Source organism: Tachypleus tridentatus, chromosome 13 (genome assembly GCF_004210375.1).
Source record: "Tachypleus tridentatus isolate NWPU-2018 chromosome 13, ASM421037v1, whole genome shotgun sequence".
NCBI classification, from domain to species: domain Eukaryota; kingdom Metazoa; phylum Arthropoda; class Merostomata; order Xiphosura; family Limulidae; genus Tachypleus; species Tachypleus tridentatus.
The window spans coordinates 264,052,303-264,076,883 of NC_134837.1; the positions used below are offsets into that span (position 1 = coordinate 264,052,303).

At 33.8% G+C, this 24,581-nt stretch overlaps 1 protein-coding gene across 3 annotated transcripts in view; it reads left to right on the plus strand.

The window, feature by feature from the left end:
* The window catches only part of LOC143237433 (von Willebrand factor A domain-containing protein 3A-like), a 44,100-nt gene that overhangs the window by 16,237 nt on the left and 3,282 nt on the right, over positions 1-24,581 (plus strand). Inside the window, exons 4-15 of one of the 3 annotated variants that reach the window (XM_076476670.1) lie at positions 1,844-1,942; positions 3,245-3,351; positions 4,970-5,207; positions 6,113-6,178; positions 8,544-8,687; positions 9,079-9,243; positions 11,624-11,768; positions 12,399-12,502; positions 14,749-14,924; positions 17,878-17,997; positions 20,511-20,689; positions 21,485-21,727. In XM_076476670.1, the coding sequence (XP_076332785.1) occupies positions 1,844-1,942; positions 3,245-3,351; positions 4,970-5,207; positions 6,113-6,178; positions 8,544-8,687; positions 9,079-9,243; positions 11,624-11,768; positions 12,399-12,502; positions 14,749-14,924; positions 17,878-17,997; positions 20,511-20,689; positions 21,485-21,727 (1,786 nt within the window). The remainder of the gene's footprint in view (positions 1-1,843; positions 1,943-3,244; positions 3,352-4,969; positions 5,208-6,112; positions 6,179-8,543; positions 8,688-9,078; positions 9,244-11,623; positions 11,769-12,398; positions 12,503-14,748; positions 14,925-17,877; positions 17,998-20,510; positions 20,690-21,484; positions 21,728-24,581) is intronic. The other 2 variants (XM_076476671.1, XM_076476672.1) reach the window with 2 other exon arrangements.

The window sequence follows — 24,581 nt, forward strand, 5'->3', positions numbered from 1 at the left end:
GGCGGTGAGGTGGCTCAGCTGCGGTAAAGTCTTGTCTCGTTTTTATAAGCTGAGAAGAGAAATAGATATATTTCTTATCGAGAAATATAGAGCCGATCCACTTCTGTCGGATCCAACCTGGTTGTCAAAGTTGTCATTTTTGGTTGACATCACATCCCACATGAATGAATTAAACTTGAAACTTCAGGGGAAGAATAACCTTGTCTGTGATCTATATAGAATCATTAAAGGATTTCGGAGAAAGCTGTCATTGTTTGAAGTACATTTGGAAGGAGGAAACCTCTCTCATTTTCAGTGTTTCAATGAGTTTCATGCTGGAATCACAGAAGATGTCAACCTGGAGTTTCAGAAAAAGATTATTGGTGATTACAGAATCGAAAGTGACATTCTCCTTTTTCAGAATCCTTTTGATTGTGTCATTGATGACGTGCCAGTGGAACTTCAGCTGGAGGTCATCGATTTGCAAGGAAATGACTTGTTGAAAGTAAAACACAGAGAGGGGCAGCTTATTGAATTTTACAGCTGCATATCTGAAGATGATTTTCCAAAGCTGAAGCAGTTCGCATCTGGTATGGCATCAGTGTTCGGAACAACTTATGTCTGTGAACAAGCATTTTCAAAAATGAAGTATGTGAAGTCGGTACACTGATCAAGGTTGACTGATGAACATTTGAAAGCAATTCTAATGATTGGATGCAGCAATTCAAAACCAAATATTGAAGATATTTTGAAAGCCAAACGCAAATTTCATAAATTTTGCGGTTTAGTGAAATTCAGATATGTACTCACTATGTGCAATGTGGCAATTGTTTTTGGTAATGTCACCTTCTTTGATAACCTGTTGGTAAATAAAAATGTTGGTTGTATTTCTGTTTGTTTTTTTATTATATGTGTGTATTTCATGCTACTCCCACATGGCTAATGTGGCATCCTAAACTTAGTGTTAAGTCTTTTACAGAGAGCTTTCGTTCTAGCTCATGAGTATTGAACATAATGGTCACGCGGCCCGCGGTTCTCATTCCCCAAGTAATGTGGCCCCCTCTGAAAAATGTTTGGTGACCCCTGCATTAAAATATTAACAAGGTATCAAAAATTTAATATAAAATAATATAGGGTAACCGCTTCTATAACATAAATGTTTGCCCATGTAATACGCATGGCTGTTAATAAAACGTTTGTTCCCCCGTTGGTTCAGCAATAAGTCTATGGATTTACAACGTTAAAATCAGGGGTTCAATTCCCTTCGGGGGAACCAGCAGCTAGCCTGATGAGGCTTTGCTATAAGAAAACACAAAAAATAATAAAACGTTAACTGCAATTGTGGTAAAAGAAAATCAAATTTATATTTTAATGGCGAAGAAATGTATAAAACTAATAAAATATATTTCATCGTTCTTTTCTATAGAAACGGTATTTGGTAAAAGAACGATTCTTTGACACTTTTACCTGTATTTATCGATGTATTGTCGTTGGTTTTCAAACACTAATATGTCGACTGTGTCAAAGGTTCACTCAAACAACACAGGCGATTGTCGGAGATATTACAACTAGCGCCCTCTTTCTTTCGCGCTGAACAATACATTACTAGTAACTGGATATGTTCCCCAGTGGTACAGCGATATGTCATCGGCCTTACAACAATAGAAACCGGGTTTCGATATCCTTGGTGGGCAGAGCACAGATATCTCATTGTGTTGCTTCGTGTGTAATTATTAACAAATAAACATTTTTGTCTTACTGCATACTTGTTCATAAGGTTTCTTACTTTACAATACCTTGCTTGTATCAAGATCACTCGGAATTACATATAATTAATTTTCTTATCACCTTTGTTTCGTGTCAGACTTTCGGCGTCATTCCAGGTCAAAACGTAGCCTTACTGATAGATCTTTCCTTCGATAAAGAAACATACGTTTTCACCACATTCAAAACAGATTTACAAGTAAGTCGTAAACTATTTTTATATATAGATATACAGTTACTAACAATTACTATTGTACATATGTTTTATGTTGTGAACTATTTAATATATATAAATATACAGTTACTAACAATTACTATTGTACATATGTTTTATATGTTGTGAACTATTTAATACATATAAATATACAGTTACTAACAATTACTATTGTACATATGTTTTATATTGTGAACTATTTAATATATATAAATATACAGTTACTAACAATTACTATTGTACATATGTTTTATATGTTGTAAACTATTTAATACATATAAATACACAGTTACTAACAATTACTATTGTACATATGGTTTTTATGTTGTGAACTATTTAATACATATAAATATACAGTTACTAACAATTACTATTGTACATATGTTTTATGTTGTGAACTATTTAATATATATAAATATACAGTTACTAACAATTACTATTGTACATATGTTTTATATGTTGTGAACTATTTAATATATATAAATATACAGTGACTAACAATTACTATTGTACATATGTTTTATATGTTGTAAACTATTTTATATATATAGATATACAGTTACTAACAATTACTATTGTACATATGGTTTTTATGTTGTGAACTATTTAATACATATAAATATACAGTTACTAACAATTACTATTGTACGTATGTTTTATATGTTGTGAGCTATTTTATATATATAAATATACAGTGACTAACAATTACTATTGTACATATGTTTTATGTTGTGAACTATTTAATATATATAAATATACAGTTACTAACAATTACTATTGTACATATGTTTTATGTTGTGAACTATTTAATATATATAAATATACAGTTACTAACAATTACTATTGTACATATGTTTATATGTTGTGAACTATTTTATATATATAAATATACAGTTACTAACAATTACTATTGTACATATGTTTTTTATGTTGTGAACTATTTAATATATATAAATATACAGTGACTAACAATTACTATTGTACATATGTTTTATATGTTGTGAACTATTTTATATATATAAATATACAGTTACTAAAAATAACTATTGTACATATGTTTTATGTTGTGAACTATTTTATATATATAAATATACAGTTACTAACAATTACTATTGTACATATGTTTTATGTTGTGAACTATTTAATATATATAAACATACAGCTACTTAACGATTACTGTACTACATATGTCTTTTATGTATTTTACTTCGCATCTGGTTTCACTCTAAGTCACCAGGTTCAACCTTTGCAATGTATAACACTAAATTCTAAGCTATGATTGGTTAGATTCTATTGAAGGAACAGCTGGCCACTGCTCATTGCTTGTACTTGTTGGGGGTTTCGAATACCCTGGAAAAACTTTGGAAACGACCACGATTAATCTCACAGCAAAGGTTTGTAGAGTGCCTTCAGATGTTATAATTACATAGATATCTTAGAACTTTAGAAGTGATGGCGTACCTGGAATACAATATTTAATTTAGCAAACAACTTGATGGTTTGTTTGTTTTTGAATTTCGCACAAAGCTACTCGAGGGCTATCTGCGCTAGCCGTTCCTAATTTAGCAGTGTAAGACTAGAGGGAAGGCAGCTAGTCATCACCACCCACCGCCAATTCTGGGCTACTCTTTTATCAACGAATAGTGGAATTGACAGTCACATTATAACGCCCCCACGGCTGGGAGGGCGAAGCATGTTTGGCGCGACGGGGATGCAAACCCGCGACCCTCAGATTACGAGTCGCACGCCTTAACCCACCTGGCCATGCCGGGGCCCAACGTGATGGAAAAATCTCATTTCAACTTCACAGTGATTGAAGGTGAGTACGTGTACTATCCGAAATTAAGAGATGGCTCCTAACTCGAGCGATTTCGAAACATTATCTTCTTTCTTCATTTCCCTAAATCAACTTTAAACTTCATTCTTCTAATAATCAATTATTCGAAAGGTTTCGAGCTGTGGATCTTTTTTATTATTATTATTCATTACATCTTGTGTGCGTGATCCTGTTTTTATATTTGATAATTCTTTCTAGCTATGTATTTGTGTTTGTATTAAATAAGGTTTTATCTACATTAAAAGTCACCGACATTTTATTTAATTAGTGGAAGACGTGTGATGTCCTAAAATTATGTATTTTCTGTTGCTTTCATATGTGAACCTCATAGATCTTACACCATAAAACGACTTCTATCTCTTTGTTGCTGGGTTTTTTCAATCTTTGATCACCATAAAACGCTTATGATTAGGCCAAGCATGACCTATCTAGTCTTTAGGGCTCGAAATATGTTGGTCACTGGTTCCTAACTCTGTAACGAAACATGCTCGCCTTTTCCGCCGTTTGGGTATTATAATGTAACAACCAATCCCATTATTCGTTGATAAGAATGCTTCAAAGATTGGCGGTGCGAGATGTTAACTAGCTGCTTTCCCTCTACTCCATAATTTTAAAATTATGGACGACTAGCGTGGACAGTCTTCGAGTAGCTTTGCACGAAATTCAAAACAAACTTTCAGGGATTCTTGGATGTATCCAAAATATTCTAAATCCTGCTTCCTCTATTCGAATCCAAGTCGCACCAAACATGCTCGCTCTTTCAGCTGTGGGAGCGTTATAATGTGCGGTCAATTCCACTATTCGTTGGTAAAAGAGTAGCCCAAGAGTTGGCGGTGGGTGGTGATGACTCGCTGCCTTCACTGTAGTCTTACACTGCTAAATTAGGGACGGTTAGCGCAGATAGCGCTCATGTAGCTTTGCGCGAAATTAAAAAAAAAACAAACCTTTATCAAACTTTTCATTTTTACGACGTTTGGAAAACATTTCAATTTTTCATCTTGTGATTGTAGATAAATGGAGCACATGCACGCCATCTCACCATTTCCGTGAGGCCAACGACATAAATGTCGCAGGTGGCACGGGAAACTTTGGTAACACGTACTAAAATATCATAATGTTGCGTAAGAAACATTGTCATAAAGTTCCTGCTTCAAATACAGAACTCTTTGCTGTAGACTGACGGAATCAGTTGAATGGGTTTCTAAACTAGAGACGAAGGTTGGCTGTGATTTCATGAGAGCACTGAGAAATCTCCTGCGAATAGGAAACACTTTTCACACAATTCTGATTATTCTTCGAAGCCAACCAAACCATTCAGCGAAAGGAATGTCTGAACTTCTAAATCAGTTTCTAATAGGAAGTGATACAGTTATCCACCTTGTAGCTTACAGCAGCTCACGACAATCTATACAGGTGAGATATATTTTATTTATTTTCCTTTTACTAGAAATACAACATTTCTAATGATATATCAATGTAATTATACATTTCAAAAGTTATATTTGTTATGATGTGAACACATTTTACAAGTTGGTGAAATATAATTACAATTATGTTTTTCGTAATATATTATGCTAGGCCAATTACATTTTTAAACACTACATTCTTTATGTAGTCCATAAGGGATTTTCAAAAATTAAAAGAATATATAATAATATTGTTCCAACTGCACTATGTCCACCATTTTTGACGACGCTTTTCGTTCAATCCAGAATTCATCAGGCGTATTGGGACACAACAAACACAGAAGTGGTCGGAACACTATTAAGACACTTGATACAACAGTACTTGTTATGGTGTGAACGCTTTTTAGAAGATGGCGAAACGTTATTGAATTATAACAGTTAAATTACAAGAAACTAATGCCACTAATGTCCACTCTGTTTGCTACATTTTTGTCGTTATTTAGGCCCGGTGATATTAAACAGTTCTCTTTACACTGCTGTGCTCAGAACTGTGTCCCATCAGAGTGAAATTCAACAACTACTCTTCTGTCAGACAAGAGTGGTCCAGCGTTAGCAGTGAGGGATGTTGGCTAGTCGCTTTCTTTCAAGTGTACCATTTCAAATAGATAGCCTTAGCCTAAAACTTAGAAAACTGTTTGAAAATTTGAATTATCGCCTGATATGTATTTACTTTAATAAAAAAAGGAAACTATTTCGTAACTTTAGAATAGGAATATTTCTTTGGCTATGTCAGAATTTCAGAAATGTGTTTTTCTTATTATTCCTTGAAGGAAATTAATACATTTTTTGTATCAGAAATTTACAATATTATATTACGAGCTAAATAACTTTTTTTTTCTTTTGCTTTTCCAGAACTTTGTAGATGACCTGGCAAGCAGTAGTGGGGCTCGAGTTCACTGCTACGAACTTCACGACACGGTCAGTTATCACTAAAATAACACACTGTAATATTAACATGTCTGCCATAAATTTCTATAACCTGTTGACTGCCGAGTATTTCAGCTGTTACGGCAACTCCTATGCTGGCTTTTTTTCAGCAAAATTGAGTAATTTTTAAAACAAAGGAAATAAGCAACAAATACTATTTGTTCTCTAAGCCAAACTTATAGTAGTACACAAAATGAAGAAATATGTACAAAACATGAAACAATAATGCACAAAATGTCATTTTTGGGTATTGAAATACATGATTCATTTAATAATTCACTATCGTGTGAAATGTTTTGAAACAGGGGTCAACACAAAGAGCCACTTTGCAATCAGTACATTCATATCTGATTTCCCTCCTCGTGGATTTGTCAGAGCACACTTTACACTTTCTAGTGGGGTACTTTTTCTTTTCTGTTTGGGGAATAAGTGTTGGGAAGTGACGTTCTGTGAGGCGAAGGGGGTTTTCCAAGGAAGGCCGGCCTCCGGTGGATTTTGGGCGCTGGGTGTGGTAAACTTCAATCAGGGTACGGATGACACCAAGTCTAAACTCCAGGAGAGACAGGTTGTTTCCCAGTGATTTGTAAACTACCAAAGCATTGTACACTGCTATATCCATCATGTGAAACAATACTTTTTTTGTACCACTTGTAAACCTTGCGCATACTCGGATAAGCATGCAACACATTGTCACATAATTCAACCATATAACTATTGTAATCAAGGACACATTTTGGTTTTACAATAGCTGACCAGTAGCACGATTGATCTTTCCAGTGTTTTGCATGGTATTGTCATGTATTGTACTCAACATGAAAATGTCCCTCTTATCCTTCCGGTGAAAAACACCAATGCTGTCTTTTTGTGCCGCTTCCATATCTCCCCTTTGGATATTTGTGAAACATTTCAGCATCACAATTCGATTTTTCATTACTGTCCCACACAAATAGGTGTCATGATCAAGCAATGACTTCGCTAAAGTGGGACTTGTAAAAAAACGATCCAAATAGAGCTTACAATTTTGTCCAAACAATAGTTCCATCAATGTGCGTACAACACGTTCGCCCCGTCCACCATCTTTAGTGCTGTACTGTGTTGTAGCACCAGTGTAGATGAAAAAGTCCCAAACATAGCCTGTTACACTTTCACGTAGCTCATAACTTTTGACTCCAAACCTAACCCTTTTAGATGGAATGTACTGTCGAAATCCCAGTCTACCCTTCCATAGTATCAAAGATTCATCAATACAAACATGTTTGTTTGGTACATATGAGGTTCTAAATTTTTCCCGTAAATGGTCAATAATGGGCTGTATCTTGCGTTGTTGTTGGTCAACAATATTTTCCTGGGTATTGTCAGCAAAGTATAACATCGATAGCAGCAAAAGAAACTGGTTTTTTGACATGCACTGACCAAAAATGGGTGTGGCAAGGGTCAGTACTGAAGTACATGGAAATAGTTGGTTTCCTTTCTATGCCCATTATCATTATCAGACCCATAAATTCATAAATTTCCTTCTCATTATTTGGCTTCCATGATTTTTCTCTAGAATATTCCTTCAAATCAGCGCGAGCCATCATAGTTTTTGCATATTTATTGGTCTCTGTTACAATATGGTTGATAATTGTGGGAGGGAAGAACTTTTGAAAACAATAAAAGGACTTTGAGTCTTGATCAAATCGTTGTACTGGACATCATGATTTCCTGAGAAGGGGTTGATAACTGGAGCAGCAAAGGATTCAGCATTCCAATCATTGTCATTAGGGCACTTTTTCTTGGAACTGTTCTTACTACGACTTGCAATTTTACGTTTACTCCCTGGTGTTTTACGAGTGCTGGTTGATGGCCAGTTATCATCATCTTCACTAACATCTGTATTTCCGTATTTTTCAATAGATCTTTAAAATCCGATTCTTCTGAATCGCCACTGCTATCTTCAAACTCCGAACTAAGTTCAAAATACAACTCTAATGCTTCTTCATTTTGTAACTTTTTTCGTGACGCCATTTTGGATCGAAAGTGAAACAATTTGTAAGTAGGTCAAATGCATGTATGGTTCTGACATCTAGCGTTGAAGTTAGGTATTATTGAGAACGAATTAACTCGTCCGTGGCACTGTGTTACCGATCGGCTTGGACGAGTTATCTCGTCTACGGCACTGAACAGGTTAAAGTTGGCGATAGCAGGTTATAACGTTGTTGTTTTTATAAATACTTCGTCGCTATGGTTTCAAATTCCATCTTATAAAATAGCAAGGTTTGTCAAATAACGCAAAATACGAGTAAAATACGAATACGGAATAACAATGACTTTGTATTAGTGATTTTTAACAATTTGAAATCGTCGGTTGCTATAGGAACAGGCCGTGGTCCGGTATGACACTGACTTGGCTCTCTTACGGGAAGAACTTCAAAAAGTGGAGATAGAATTGGAACGAATTCGACATTTCAAAGAAATAAATCAGTCTCGTACCAAGAACAAAATCGTCACTGATGATCAGGTAAAGTTAAGGTAGGCCTAGAGGTAAAAGGTTTACATAAGCTAAAAGAAATTCTACAGTGAAATTGCTTTTGTTAACATCAAAAACAGTCACATATTTGTATTACTTCAGAATATGCTGTATTGTAGATAGATGTACAAGATACATGAATTTTAGGTTCGAATTAAATAGAAATGAAAGGAGATAATAATAATATTAACTCGAAAAAACTTCCATTTTAAACTGCTTTTCAGTGGAAAGCTTATAAATACAGTATATTTCAAAAAGATGTTTTAGAAAATATAAAAACTGAGACTTAGTTAAAAACGCAGTATTTAATATTTAAAGCAAATTATTTATTATACCCTCTTTACGGTATTGTTTTAATGTACTTGAAATATATTTGTTTTAGGTATCATTTCATCAGGAATGTTTAGTCCATAATAAGGAAGTTCAACTACCTACCACCCAGTGTTGTATACCAGATGTCATCCATAATAAGGAAGTTCAATTCCCCACCACCCAGTGTCATATACCAGATGTCACATGTCAGAATACTCAGTTGCTTTTCTTAAAGGTAAGTAAGTACTCCTGTAAATTTTATAACAGACTTATTCCTACAGTATTTATATAATGCTGATAACAGATATCTTCTACATTATTTATATGGTCCAGATAACAAACTTATTCCTACATTATTTATATGATGCTGATAACAGATATCTTCCTACAGTATTTATATGATGCTGATAACAGATATCATCCTACAGTATTTATATGATGCTGATAACAGATATCTTCCTACATTATTTATATGATGCTGATAACAGATATCTTCCTACAGTATTTATATGCTGCTGATAACAGATATCTTCCTACAGTATTTATATGATGCTGCTAACAGATATCTTCCTACATTATTTATATGATGCTGATAACAGATATCTTCCTACAGTATTTATATGATGCTGATAACAGATATCTTCCTACAGTATTTATATGATGCTGATAACAGATATCTTCCTACAGTATTTATATGATGCTGATAACAGATATCTTCCTACAGTATTTATATGATGCTGATAACAGATATCTTCCTACAGTATTTATATGATGCTGATAACAGATATCTTCCTACAGTATTTATATGATGCTGATAACAGATATCTTCCTACAGTATTTATATGATGCTGATAACAGATATCTTCCTACAGTATTTATATGATCCAGATAACAGACTTATTCCTACAGTATTTATATGATGCTGATAACAGATATCTTCCTACAGTATTTATATGATGCTGATAACAGATATCTTCCTACAGTATTTATATGATCCAGATAACAGACTTATTCCTACAGTATTTATATGATGCTGATGACAGATATCTTCCTACAGTATTTATATGATGCTGATAACAGATATCTTCCTACAGTATTTATATGATGCTGATAACAGATATCTTCCTACAGTATTTATATGATGCTGATAACAAATATCTTCCTACAGTATTTATATGATCCAGATAACAGACTTATTCCTACAGTATTTATATGATGCTGATAACAGATATCTTCCTACAGTATTTATATGATGCTGATAACAGATATCTTCCTACAGTATTTATATGATGCTGATAACAGATATCTTCCTACAGTATTTATATGATGCTGATAACAGATATCATCCTACAGTATTTATATGATGCTGATAACAGATATCTTCCTACAGTATTTATATGGTCCAGATAACAAACTTATTCCTACATTATTTATATGATGCTGATAACAGATATCTTCCTACAGTATTTATATGATCCAGATAACAGACTTATTCGTACAGTATTTATATGATGCTGATGACAGATATCTTCCTACAGTATTTATATGATCCAGATAACAGACTTATTCCTACAGTATTTATATGATGCTGATAACAGATATCTTCGTATTATACTTTATATGATCCAGATAACAGTTATCTTCCTACTATATTTATATGATTCTGATAACAGATATCTTTCTACAGTACTTATATGATTCTGATAACAAATGCCTTACTATAATTTATATGATTCTGATAACAGATATCTTTCTACAGTACTTATATGATTCTGATAACAAATGCCTTACTATAATTTATATGATTCTGATAACAAATGCCTTACTATAATTTATATGATTCTAACAGCTATTTTACTTTAATACAAGTAAAAATTTGAATATGACTGTGTACATGATTTATTGAAAATTAAATTTTCAGGCATCTCATTTCTTAACCATAATCATGTCTGAATAACCAAAGTTATAATACACTGGTTTCCTTTTAGAGCATGTGTTTGTATACGTTAGCCTGAGACATTAACCTTCTAACATGAGAGATTTTCTGTAATATATGTTAGTTTGATTATGTAACGTGTTTAATTCCTACTTCTACAGGGTGAGCCAAAAACAACAATTATTGTAAGAAAGGTGGCAAATATAAAAAATATGCCGATGTAAAGTGTTTAGGCACTTTGTGGGCATTATGATATTATATCAGGTGCTTATACAGTTTTCTAGGCACTTTGTGGGCATTATGATATTATGTCACGTGTGTATATGGTTCCTTAGGTACTTTGTAGGTATTATGTCAGGTACGTATGTGGTTCCCTAAGCTCTTTATGGGCATAATGAATTATATTATGTGTGTATATTATTTCCTAGGCACTTTGAGGGCATCATTACACTATGCAAGATGCATATATGGTTGCCAACATATTTTTTATATTTCTCACCAACTTCACAGCACCAGAGAACCATCAGAGCTCCCCTTATATGTTGATACACTATCAGACTTGAGTAATATCATTATGTTTACCATGAAGGTATAATTTTCTTTGAATCTCTCCAAGAAAGTTCCAGAATCAGTAAAGTCTAAGGTCCAGAATGCATTCCTTGTATTTCTGTTTATATAGGACATTGAGGAAACACTGGAAGGAAACTTAAACACGCCATTTTCATCATCGCTTACGTCTAGAGACATCACATTTATTATTGAAAAGGATTTAGATCAGACCGTGGAGACATCTGAGAAATGGTTGTTGAAATATAACTTAAAAGGTAAAAAGTGTTCAACTTGTAAATTTAGACATAGCATGGTTTGAAACAATACAAGTGGTGTGTTCCTTTTTCATATAGCATATAACAGTTTCCTATTGTCCTTACAAACTTTTATTGTTCTCTGATGATGATACAATATATTCCAAACATTGGATATCTGTTACAGTTAAACTATAATAAAGTATTTTCATTACCCATTTATGTGCCCTCCATGGCACTGTGGTATGTCTGTGGACTTGCAACATTAGAAGTCAGGGTTTGATACCTGTGGTGAGCAGAGTACAGATAACTTATTGTGTAGCTTTGTGCTTAATGTTAAATATGACCAATAATCAAGCCTTCTTCAAGCATAGTTGTCCCAGAGTGAGATCTTCTTCATGAAACTTAACCACAGAATAGTATAAACACCAGTCTTGTATCATGGTGATGTATTTTACAAAATGATAAATATATAATTAATTCTCTATGAATAATACTACGAACTGGTACAGATAATAAGTATTTTACAATGTTAGTTTTGTATCTTATTGATATAATTTATAAAGTATCATGAATAAATCTATTATACAATTAATTATATCTGTTATTATATGACAAATATTTAACAATGTTATTTTCATATCTTTACAGCTTTAGGGATGGACCTTTACCAGATACTAAATCCAGAATCTTACTCTGTTGTGCAAGGATATGTACCTGCACTAGGAAAACATATAAGAGCAGGTATACACGAGGTAGGAAATTCCATATCGCTTTGAGATAATATGAATTTTATTTAGCCTAATTTCAAAAAAAAAATAGGATTTTTTCTGGAGACAAATTAACTGTTTTAAGTCAATTTATAAACCAAAAATAATTTGGATTGTCTAAGATGTACTTGGGTGCCTGTTAAAGCTTTAAGAATATAGCTATCAGATTCAGGAAATAAAAACAGATCTGTTGCAATATTTATAACAAACTTTTTACACAAAATACAAATAACTGTTATGATATATACTAAATGTATTTTTTGTTTGTTGTAAAGCACAAAGATACATAATGGGGTGGCTGTGCCCACCATGGATATCAGAACCTAGTTTTTAGCATTAGAAGCATTCAGACTTACCATTGAGCCACTTGAAGGTGTTCTAAATATATTTATTTGTCTATCCAATCCAATTGTACTTGGAAGTTGGTTAGCTTCTAAATCTCACAAGTCCCTTCAGGGCTTGTAAGACAACCAGGAGCACTCAGAAACTTTTGTTTCTCTACAGCTCTGCACATGGAAATAAGGTTTGAAGTGTGGGCAAGTATTGAGCATACATGGGGGAAAGATAAGTCCATTAGAACTTTAGGGAGATTTAAAAGAATGTTAGAATTAATATCATAGCTGTAAAGAAGCAAGAGGCTGGACAGAGAGCATGCTTGACAAAGCTAGAACAGCAACTGGTAAATGCATATGAAACGGCAGAGACCAAGGCTGAAATGAAGTAACGATTTCTTTAAACTACTTTGAAAAAACTAAACTGCAGATCTTCAGCATATCAAACCTCACTATTACCCTCAATGTGGACTCGAGCTCACATTCTTCAGTTTAGGATACCAACGCCTTATCCATTAGGCCATGAGGGGAGCAAGCATATAACTACTAACAGGATCAACCATGTATCTTTTCTCTTCTGGCTAGTAGAAACATCATTCTATACACCGCTATTCCATGGTTGACATCCATTAATTGTCTGTCTTGTGCACCATCTCAGAGACTATGACAACCATTCAAGATTCTTTAGTATGCATTCTACCATACTTGGCAGTTCTATCAACTCAAAACTACCTGCATCTTTTGCAACCTATCAGGCAGAGTGAACCTTTGGAGGATAGCTCAACCCATACCAAAGGTTTGGTATATTTACCAGGACATAGGAAAATTTTGCACAATTGTCTATCAACTTGTTTTAATAGCAGGGATGGAATCCTAAATTTTAGCATTATAAATCCTCGATCTTACTGTTGGGCCACCTGTGAGGGGTGTCTACATTTGAAATGCCACAGTATATGTAAGGAAGGGGCAAGTGTAAATAATACAGTACACGTGTGTGTGTGTGTATGTAGTGCATTGCAGAGGGAAGGATATTTGGGGAACAGATCTATTACAAGTTAGAGCCCCAACCGACAGACCAGTAGTTATGTGTTGAGGTTTTATGTAAATTCAGTTTTTCATAGACACCTAAGGGTGCTGACTTGTGTAAGAAATACAATTCTGTCGAGATTAAGATAAGGATGTTCTAATACAGGTTTATCTGATGTCTATGATTAGACTTGTGTATTCTGATTCATGTAATGTTGTGTTTTAGATCAGTTTATTATTTTTGATCAGACCACTCACCTCAAAATACCTTTGTACCAGAGGTGTTTGGTAGCTATCACATATTGTGGAAGAGATTTATCCTCACAGTTGTTGAGATGCCCCACACAACCATCAAGTACATTCAGAACTCTACTTACCTAACCTCATACATGAGGGGTCTAGACATGTCACTTAACTGTTTAAATTACTTTATAGCACTGCCTGTACATTGTACACTCAAATTCAAAAAATCACAAACAAACCAACAAATGTTCCATGTGTGAAATATCAGTATTCTCTGAAATACAAATCATTAAATAATGTGTCAACTAAAAAACAAAAAGTTTTAATGTCTGGAAAAATCTAGGGCATTTTGTGAGTATTATAAACTTTCTGAGATAATTTAAAATACATAGATACATCTAATATTAGCTATATGATACATATACAATGTTACAGTTGGCTATGTAAGTATAGTAGATATAAGTTACACACTTGTGTCAGTTTACATTTCGGAGTACATCATGGTATTTATGAAAAACTTAGAAACTCTGCACGAAGGACAAGATACTTAGCCTCCACTAAACTAAGGGCTTTATATCTAGTTAAAGTTATAGTAAAAACCTTTTTAAATTAGTTGTTTCTGTGCCACAGAGAGCCCTTGTCACTGTCAATTGGTATGACAATTCAACCCGTTATGTCCATGTTGATGCTCCCCTGATACAACTGTACACCTCGTTACTGTCAAAGATAGCTGGATTCTACGACAAAAGATTAAAATGGTTAACCTCAGGAAGTCGAAGATTCATTGGTACAGTTGTCGAAAGCAAGTAAGTGTTTTCTCAGTACCTTTTTTTCTTTCACAACATATTTAATCTCAACAGTACATGGATAGAACTTAGTAAAGTACCAAATTATTTTTAAAAAAGTGGGTTGGTCTATTTTACAGGTAAAGTAAGGGGAAGTTACATAGTTTATTTACATGTTTGATATATTACCACAAAGAAAGCTTATCAAATCACAATAGACCAAAAAACTGTGACTTATATTAACTTTTAGCTAGTGTAGGACAGTCACATATTTTGTGGGTGAAATCGAGTAACGATGAGGTTATACTGTTTTTGTCTCTAATATCTAAATTTCTTATCAGCAGCCAGAAAATTTTTACAGTTAATAATTTTTAATAAAGGCCGGCATAGCAAGGTAGGTTAAGTGGTCAACTCATAATCTGAGGTTTGCAGGCTCAAATCCCTGTCACACCACACATGCTCGCCCTTTCAGCCTTGGGAGCATTATAATATTACAACCAATCCCACTATTCATTGGTAAAAGAGTAGCCCAAGAGTTGGCGGTGGGTGGTAATGACTAACTGACTAGGTGTGAAGGTGTTTTTTTTGTTCTTTGAATCTGGTTTCCATTTTTCTACTTGTTTCTTCAATATAGAAGTCGTGGCAGTTATCACATTGTATTTTATAAATAATGTTTGTGTTGTGTTTCTCAGTGTAATTTTTATATAGTATGGACATTAGTTTTGTACATGGTTTTTGAATAAATTTGGTATTTACTGGTATATTGTGTTGTGTTATAAGTTTTCTCCAAATGTTGGTTTTTTTTTGCTGATGTTGGGAACATATGGTGTACAGCAGTATAAGCTTTTGTAGTTTGTTGTATCTTGGGATTTATTGTTGTTTGTTTGTTGTTGGTCTAGGTGTATACGTATAATTTTTTCTATGCTTTTTAGAGAAAATTGGTTGATGTTCATGAAGTGTTATTTTATTTTTTTAATTTCATTGTTAATTTTATCGGGTGAACATAGTTTTGTGGCTGTATTTATTTGTTTTTTTAATATGTTGAGTTTTTGTTTCGTTTCATATGCTGAGTCCCAGGAAATGTATAATCCAGTGTGGGTGATTTTTCTGTTTTGAATTGTTTATCAGTTCTATTGATTTTGAGGTTAAGAAATTATATTTGGTTAGTTTTTTTCCTGTTCTCAGGTGAACTTAATATTGGGGTGTATCGAATTAACGTGATTCAAAAAACTAAGTGTGTGTTGTGTACATGTGCAGAGATGCCATCCATTACGATTTGAGCGTAATCATTACGATTTTGGTGTATACATTACGACTATACGCTCATACAGACAAATATTACGACTTGTTGCAACTCCCAAATTATTATATATTATATAGGCCTATACAATAAAGTGATAAATTGTTTCCCCAGGGCTTGAAAGGGGTGGAAAGAAAATTTCTAGTGAGGTACAAATAAATTTTGATAATAAATAAAAGACATAGGCCAAATGGATACTTGCGATAATCGTGTTTGTGCTTGAAATAATAAAAAATATTTGTATCTCCGACGTCTACCAATAGTTTAAGTGCAGTGATTCTCCATACTGGGTACGTGGGGGAATACATAGTTACATCATCAGTGCTTGTCAGCCAATCAGCACTCACGTAGATGGGTATTTCTCGTTTTTTAAGTGGCATAGAAATTCCAATGCGATCGTTCACAAGATGGAAAAAAAAGAGGTCTCGTTCACCAGATTTTTTTTTCTGGCAAATCTAAAAGGAATAAAACTGTGAAAGTCAATCATTATGCTCAGTCACTTGAAATAGTTGGCATCTCTGCATGTGCATTTAGTAATTGTATCCTCAACACACCTGAACCAGTATAGTGGTGGCATCATTAGTTAGTACTAAGGTCAACTTGATGATAGTAAATTGAGGTATATGTCAATAAAGCCACATCATAAGCTGGTACTAATGTATACCTAATAACAGTAAATTCAGTATATATAGATAAAACCACATTCTGAGCATCATTAATTAATTTGTGCCAACTTTTTATATTCCTACTATCACCTTTTTGTCTTTAGTTAACATGATTTTTACCTGTGATTTGGAAAGGAAAATTGCTGTCCATCACGATAGAAACACTGTGAAATCAGCTACAGACATAATACTGTACTTGGTTTGCTGCACTGTATTTACCAAGGTGATTGTTAACAGTTCCTGAATAAATCCATGTGTTATTTGGAGACTTCCATGTTTCTTGTGCTTGGCCGTTAAGTTTATGATGTGCTGGTGTATTTCAATCACCACTTTTCACAGATCTAATGCTCTCAGAATACAGGAAATAACAACTTTCTTTTTTAGGCAGTAAACATGTCCAAAATTTTCCATGGTAATTTAGAGAAAATGGATTTGTTTTTCAATACAGATGTCTCCCACTGAGTCTGTTGAAAATATCTTATTTCAGTTAATAGCATAAACAATAATATACTGTAATGTCATGTATTTGATTAAAAAGATATTTTACTTGTGTTTCACACAGACAGACACTGGTGTTTGTATGTAATGTTATATGATCCATAATTTAATCGGTAATGGTATTAATATTTTTCCTGTTATTCAAAGAGGTTGCTGTAAATAACACAAAATCCTGAGTTAAATTTGAATTCTTCACGTCAACATGATAATCGTTCATTATAATAATTCAAATCCCTGATGTAAACGATTTTGTTTTTCTGCTTTATGTTTTATTACATTTAAAAAGTTTTAAAATCACCATTTGATTAGGACTTGAGTGGGAAATTACTGCTTGAGACAAATGTTCCAGCCAATTTGAACGTTACTAACAGAATCAGCATCACGAACATATATATAAAAGTAATAAAGCTTATATTATGTATTCTTTTAACGTTTGAAGTTAGTATCCTATGAAAATATAGTTTTCACACTCTGTTTCCTCCCACTAAACACGTGCTGATCTTTAATATAGTGTAATATTCGTGGTCCAAGCTGGAGCAGTAGCGAAACCTCTTTGGAACTTTTTGATGGACAACATTAGCCGTGTGTTACAAGAACAACTCACTAGCAGACACTCTTTCAATGTGGTTCAGTAAGTATCACCCAGTAACCAATATCGAGTTTCCTAATGATCTGTGCATCTTATTCACAACTAAAACAAATGTTTTATTTAGGTTTGTACAGTTTATATGGTCCAAGAAGATAAGAACATATTGTGAGTGTTTACTTACAAATGTTTGATCTGTCGTTATGACCTGACTTTAAGTGTAAGCAATGCTCAGTCGCCCAAAAAAGAAGTCCCACAACGGACTATATCTTTTCAAAAACATTTAAACTCAACTCAAGGAAACGACCAAACCTAAAACTAGTTAACGAACTATAAATCTAGTGGCAAACTTTTTTCAATATTTTATTTACTGTTACAGTAGTAAAATTAATCAACTGATTGTACAGTGCAATAGGTGTGTGTTTCAAAGGTGTAAATAATTATAACCCGAGGTACCTCTGGTGTAACAGAGCGAATAATTAAAAGTATATTTATCATAAGGATTTTCGATTTTTTTAAAGTTTACTTAAATTATAGGTTATTTATAAATTCACTCGTTTCATATCCAGTGTTTATCGAGTGTAATGGGAAATATAAAACGTAACACATATAGAAAAAAAAAGTTTTTCAATCACAATAAGTTTATTTATATCACGTCGTTTGACACTCAGACACCGAGTTTGTTGTGACAACATCCCAATGCAAGACATTGGTGGAATTTTTTAATACGTGTTCACTGAAAGTGTCTCTAAAAATATTTTATTTCTTGTCAAAAATGTTACAGAAGATGTATTTCTGCCCATTTCTTTATAATTCAATCGCCGACTGTAGATTGATTTGTTTAACGGACATAAAATTTAACATTCCATCTTTCTTCGTTATTAGTTTGAAATTGAATTTCCGGAATTTCGTCAAGATATTGTTAGAAGTAAAAGTGTATGAAAATAAGTTTCTGTACTGAACGTTTTTAATGAAAAGAAAGAAACTCATGATTGGTTTGTTTTGAGTTTCGTGCAAAGCTACACGAGGGCTATCTGCGCTGGCCGTCCTTAATTTAAGTGTAAGACTAGAGGGAAGGTAGCTAGTCGTCACCACCCACCGCCAACTCTTGGGCTACTTTTTTACCAACAAATATTGGGATTGACCCTTGAATTACGAGAGGAGTCCCTTAACCACCTGGCAATGCCAGACCAGAAATTCATGAATTATTCTTAATATGTGGAACAGTAATAAGTTTTAATAGATAATAGTTTGTTTTCGTTTTCGATTGCTATTATACTTTCAATGAAAAAGTGGTCCCGCGTGTAGGTTTCTCTCTTATAGCAAAGCCACATCGGGCTGTCTGCCGAGTCAACTGAGGAGAATCGAACCTCTGATTTTAGTGTTGTAAATCCATAGACTTACCGCTGTACCAGTGACGGACCTTTGCTATAAGAAAACACACACAGCCTTTAGTCTTACACTGCTAAATTAAGGACAGCTAGCGTAGATTGCCCCTGTGTAGCTTTACATGAAATTCAAAACGAACCAGTCAATGAAACAACGAAACTACTACTTACTTTGCGTTTTTTGCTAGTTTCCCAATATTAATAGTACAAAGTTATCATAAATATCAATAAATCATTTGCTGTAGATGATTTTTAGTATCAACTGAGGATGCGTTTTTGTTTTCTTTGTCTCTGAAAAGAGTCAGAAGTAGGAAGGATGGCTTGTTCATGACAGCTAAACCAATTCTTATCAAGGGATAAGCCTAACTTCTGCGAGTTCATTAACGGGAAGGTTGACATAATTAACATAAAATACCTGCTCTTAGGTGGTGTTCAAAGCCCCCACCCTCATGATTTACAGAGCCCCTGTGGACCGGGCCCGACCTGGCCAGGTAGTTAAGATATTCGACTTGTAATCCGAGGGTCGCGGGTTCGAACCCCCACCACACCACACATACTCGCCCTTTCAGTCGTGGGGGCATTATAATGTTACGATCAATCCAACTATTCGTTGGTAAAAGAGTAGCCCAAGAGTTAACAGTGAGTGGTGACGACTAGCTGCCTTCCCTCTAGTCTTACACAACTAAATTAGAGACGGCTAGCGCAGATAGCCCTCGTGTAGCTTTACGAGAACTTCAAAACAAACCAAACCCTCTGGAACGACGAATGTTCTTTATTCTCCTAACTACTTCTATCTGTGATTCTGTACATTAAAATGACTCCGCGTGGTACGTGAGTCCATGTACCACGCGCTAGAGTGTGAGCATAGTTTGCGGTCAAACAAACAGTTGTGAATTGAATAACCACTTCACGGTCACGAGAAAGAAAAATTGTGCTCAATAAAATATCTAATAACATTTTAAAACTTACAGGAACTCTGTTCCATTTAATGCACTTGTAAAATCAGCTGTAGGAGTCGCCATCCTTCTTCCAACTGTCACTTTCCGTCTCTAGCATGGAAGAAACGACATATAAAATAGAAAAACCTCACCCTAGAATAGAATTAAGTTTCTACTGACAATGTTATGAACAGCAGTCATCTTGTCTATTAAATCTTTGTGATGTTTGTAGGTACGGGGGAAAAGTTTTACACTGGAGTTCAGACATGAGGTCAGCTGACCGACAAGCTACCAGACAAGCCTGTGATTGGCTGAGGTGTCACGATTCTCTCGAAGGAAGTAATAACGTGCTTGAAATGTTAAGATCAGTCTTCGAGAGGAAAAAACATTACGTGTTAAACTCTGGGGATAGTAAGTTTAAACCAAAGTATTACAACAGAAGTAAAATTGATTTTAAAAAAATTACAACCATTCTCCATCTTTAAATATCTTTATCAGTATGATCAGTGATGACGAGAAAACCCACTTGTAGAGAAAAATATATATGTAAAAATAGCTGGTTTTCTCAACGCAAGCCGTTTTGGGTTATTCTATGGATATTACTTCAACTTAAATATATGTTACCATGTTCGGTCCAAATACTGTATCACTGTACTTGATTTTCGGTTTTAAATTGTAAGCTTTAACAGCTTTCCAATGATGCGTTAATACGACGTTTATTTTTCTTTATAAATTAATATTATATTAAGTGTGCCTGTTGGTATGGAACTTACCTGTACTAACATTGAAATCGCTGTTTGTTACTTTAGTTTGTTCACTGTGAAAACAAATTGTCGTATCTTATTAGAGAACAGACTATTTTGAATGGTTTTATGGAGATATGAATAATAGTTAAATGGTTAATTATTGTGCATATTTACATCCCTCAACTTGTATTTCTGTAAGCAGATATTGAGGAAAATCGAATTTTCTATCAAGTTAACTTATTGATTTTTAGTTAAATTTCTCGTCACTATTTCGGGTCCAATCACATAAATGTCTGCTTGTGTAAAGTGACAGTTTAGTGTGAGGTATGTGTTGGACCAAATAATTAATTAATTTTAACTACAATAAACAACTTGTACAGTAAGTCAGGCCTAATTCATGTAATTCTTATTTAGTTGTTTAAAAGAAATGAAGTGTTACTGTTGTTTTCCCATAAAACAGCAGGCATTTACTTCGTAAATACAAGTATTCCTGACCAACCGCTAGAGGTCGTGATCGACTATTTGCAGCAGTGTTGTTTAGGGACAAACATTTCAGTTCATACAGCTTTAATACAAGTACGGAACGAAAACGCAGAACCCATAATAAGTTGTGGCCGTTCATGTGGCATGACCGAAACAGCAAATTATATTAGAGAAGTTGCACGTGCTGGACACGGCAGGTTTCACTGGGTTCACACACGAGGTAAGTTTTTTCATTGACTTCTATATTGGAAAAACAAGTAGAAAAATGGAAACCAGATTCAAAGTCACTTTCACACGTTTTCGAACACTGCAAATCAAATAAACACAACGTAACCATAGAAAACACCCAAATACTAAATAAACAAACAAACATAAACAAACGCAAAATTAAAGAAGCCTTACTTATACAACTCAAGCCCAAAATAAACCAATACAAAGGAACACCTTTATATCTATATTAATAAATGATTTAATCAAACATCTAAGCACGCCCTCTACATTCCTACACTCAATTACACTACCCCCTTCAAACCCTTTTTTTCTTTGTGAACTTGATGATGACCAAAGAAGGTCGAAAGTTGTTTGCTCCTCTATTAGTGCTTTCTCTATTCATACCAGCCATTTTTAAATATATAGTTATCTAATACATTAAGCAATGGGGTACAATAGTATTATTAATAGCTTGTTTAACCACTTCTTAAAATTCAGTAAACATTATAGTAATAGCACTGATATTGTGTGTAACTTTTGGGCCTATAACAGATTACAAAATCTACAGCATGAGACTTTAAAGTTGCAAACAGTAAAATATGACAGATTGAAGAGTTGAAACAACTTAAAGAGAAAGTGTTTAACTGAAGAACCATATTCACAGTAACTGTTGTGACTTACAATTAACTGAAGAATCATATTGACAGTAACTGTTGTGACTTACAATTAACTGAAGAATCATATTGACAGTAACTGTTGTGGCTTACAATTAACTGAAGAACCATATTCACAGTAACTGTTGTGACTTACAATTAACTGAAGAACCATATTCACAGTAACTGTTGTGGCTTACAATTAACTGAAAACCATATTCACAGTAATTGTTGTGACTTACTATTAACTGAAGAACCATATTCACAGTAACTGTTGTGGCTTACAATTAACTGAAGAACCATATTCACAGTAACTATTGTGGCTTACAATTAACTGAAGAACCATATTCACAGTAACTATTGTGGCTTACAATTAACTGAAGAACCATATTCACAGTAACTATTGTGACTTGCAATTAACTGAAGAACCATATTCACAGTGACTGTTGTGGCTTACAATTAACTGAAGAACTATATTCACAGTAACTATTGTGACTTGCAATTAACTGAAGAACCATATTCACAGTAACTGTTGTGGCTTACAATTAACTGAAAACCATATTCACAGTAACTGTTGTGGCTTACAATTAACTGAAAACCATATTCACAGTAATTGTTGTTACTTACAATTAACTGAAGAACCATATTCACAGTAACTGTTGTGGCTTACAATTAACTGAAAACCATATTCACAGTAATTGTTGTGACTTACTATTAACTGAAGAACCATATTCACAGTAACTGTTGTGGCTTACAATTAACTGAAGAACCATATTCACAGTAACTATTGTGACTTGCAATTAACTGAAGAACCATATTCACAGTGACTGTTGTGACTTACAATTAACTGAAGAACCATATTCACAGTAACTATTGTGACTTGCAATTAACTGAAGAACCATATTCACAGTAACTGTTGTGGCTTACAATTAACTGAAGAACCATATTCACAGTAACTATTGTGACTTGCAATTAACTGAAGAACCATATTCACAGTAACTGTTGTGGCTTACAATTAACTGAAAACCATATTCACAGTAATTGTTGTTACTTACAATTAACTGAAGAACCATATTCACAGTAACTATTGTGACTTGCAATTAACTGAAGAACCATATTCACAGTAACTGTTGTGGCTTACAATTAACTGAAGAACCATATTCACAGTGACTGTTGTGGCTTACAATTAACTGAAGAACCATATTCACAGTAACTATTGTGACTTGCAATTAACTGAAGAACCATATTCACAGTAACTGTTGTGGCTTACAATTAACTGAAAACCATATTCACAGTAATTGTTGTTACTTACAATTAACTGAAGAATCATATTGACAGTAACTGTTGTTACTTACAATTAACTGAAGAATCATATTGACAGTAACTGTTGTTACTTACAATTAACTGAAGAATCATATTGACAGTAACTGTTGTGGCTTACAATTAACTGAAAACCATATTCACAGTAATTGTTGTGACTTACTATTAACTGAAGAACCATATTCACAGTAACTGTTGTGGCTTACAATTAACTGAAGAACCATATTCACAGTGACTGTTGTGGCTTACAATTAACTGAAGAACCATATTCTCAGTAACTATTGTGACTTGCAATTAACTGAAGAACCATATTCACAGTAACTGTTGTGGCTTACAATTAACTGAAGAACCATATTCACAGCAACTGTTGTTACTTACAATTAACTGAAGAACCATATTCACAGTCACTGTTGTGGCTTACTATTAACTGAAAAACCATATTGACAGTAACTATTGTTACTTACAATTAACTGAAGAACCATATTCACAGTCACTGTTGTTACTTACAATTAACTGAAAACCATATTCACAGTAACTGTTGTGACTTACTATTAACTGAAGAACCATATTCACAGTGACTGTTGTGACTTACAATTAACTGAAGAACCATATTCACAGTACTGTTGTAGCTTACAATTAACTGAAGAACTATATTCACAGTGACTGTTGTGGCTTACAATTAACTGAAGAACCATATTCACAGCAACTGTTGTGGCTTACAATTAACTGAAGAACCATATTCACAGCAACTGTTGTTACTTACAATTAACTGAAGAACCATATTCACAGTCACTGTTGTTACTTACAATTAACTGAAGAACCATATTCACAGTCACTGTTGTGGCTTACAATTAACTGAAAACCATATTCACAGTGACTGTTGTGACTTAC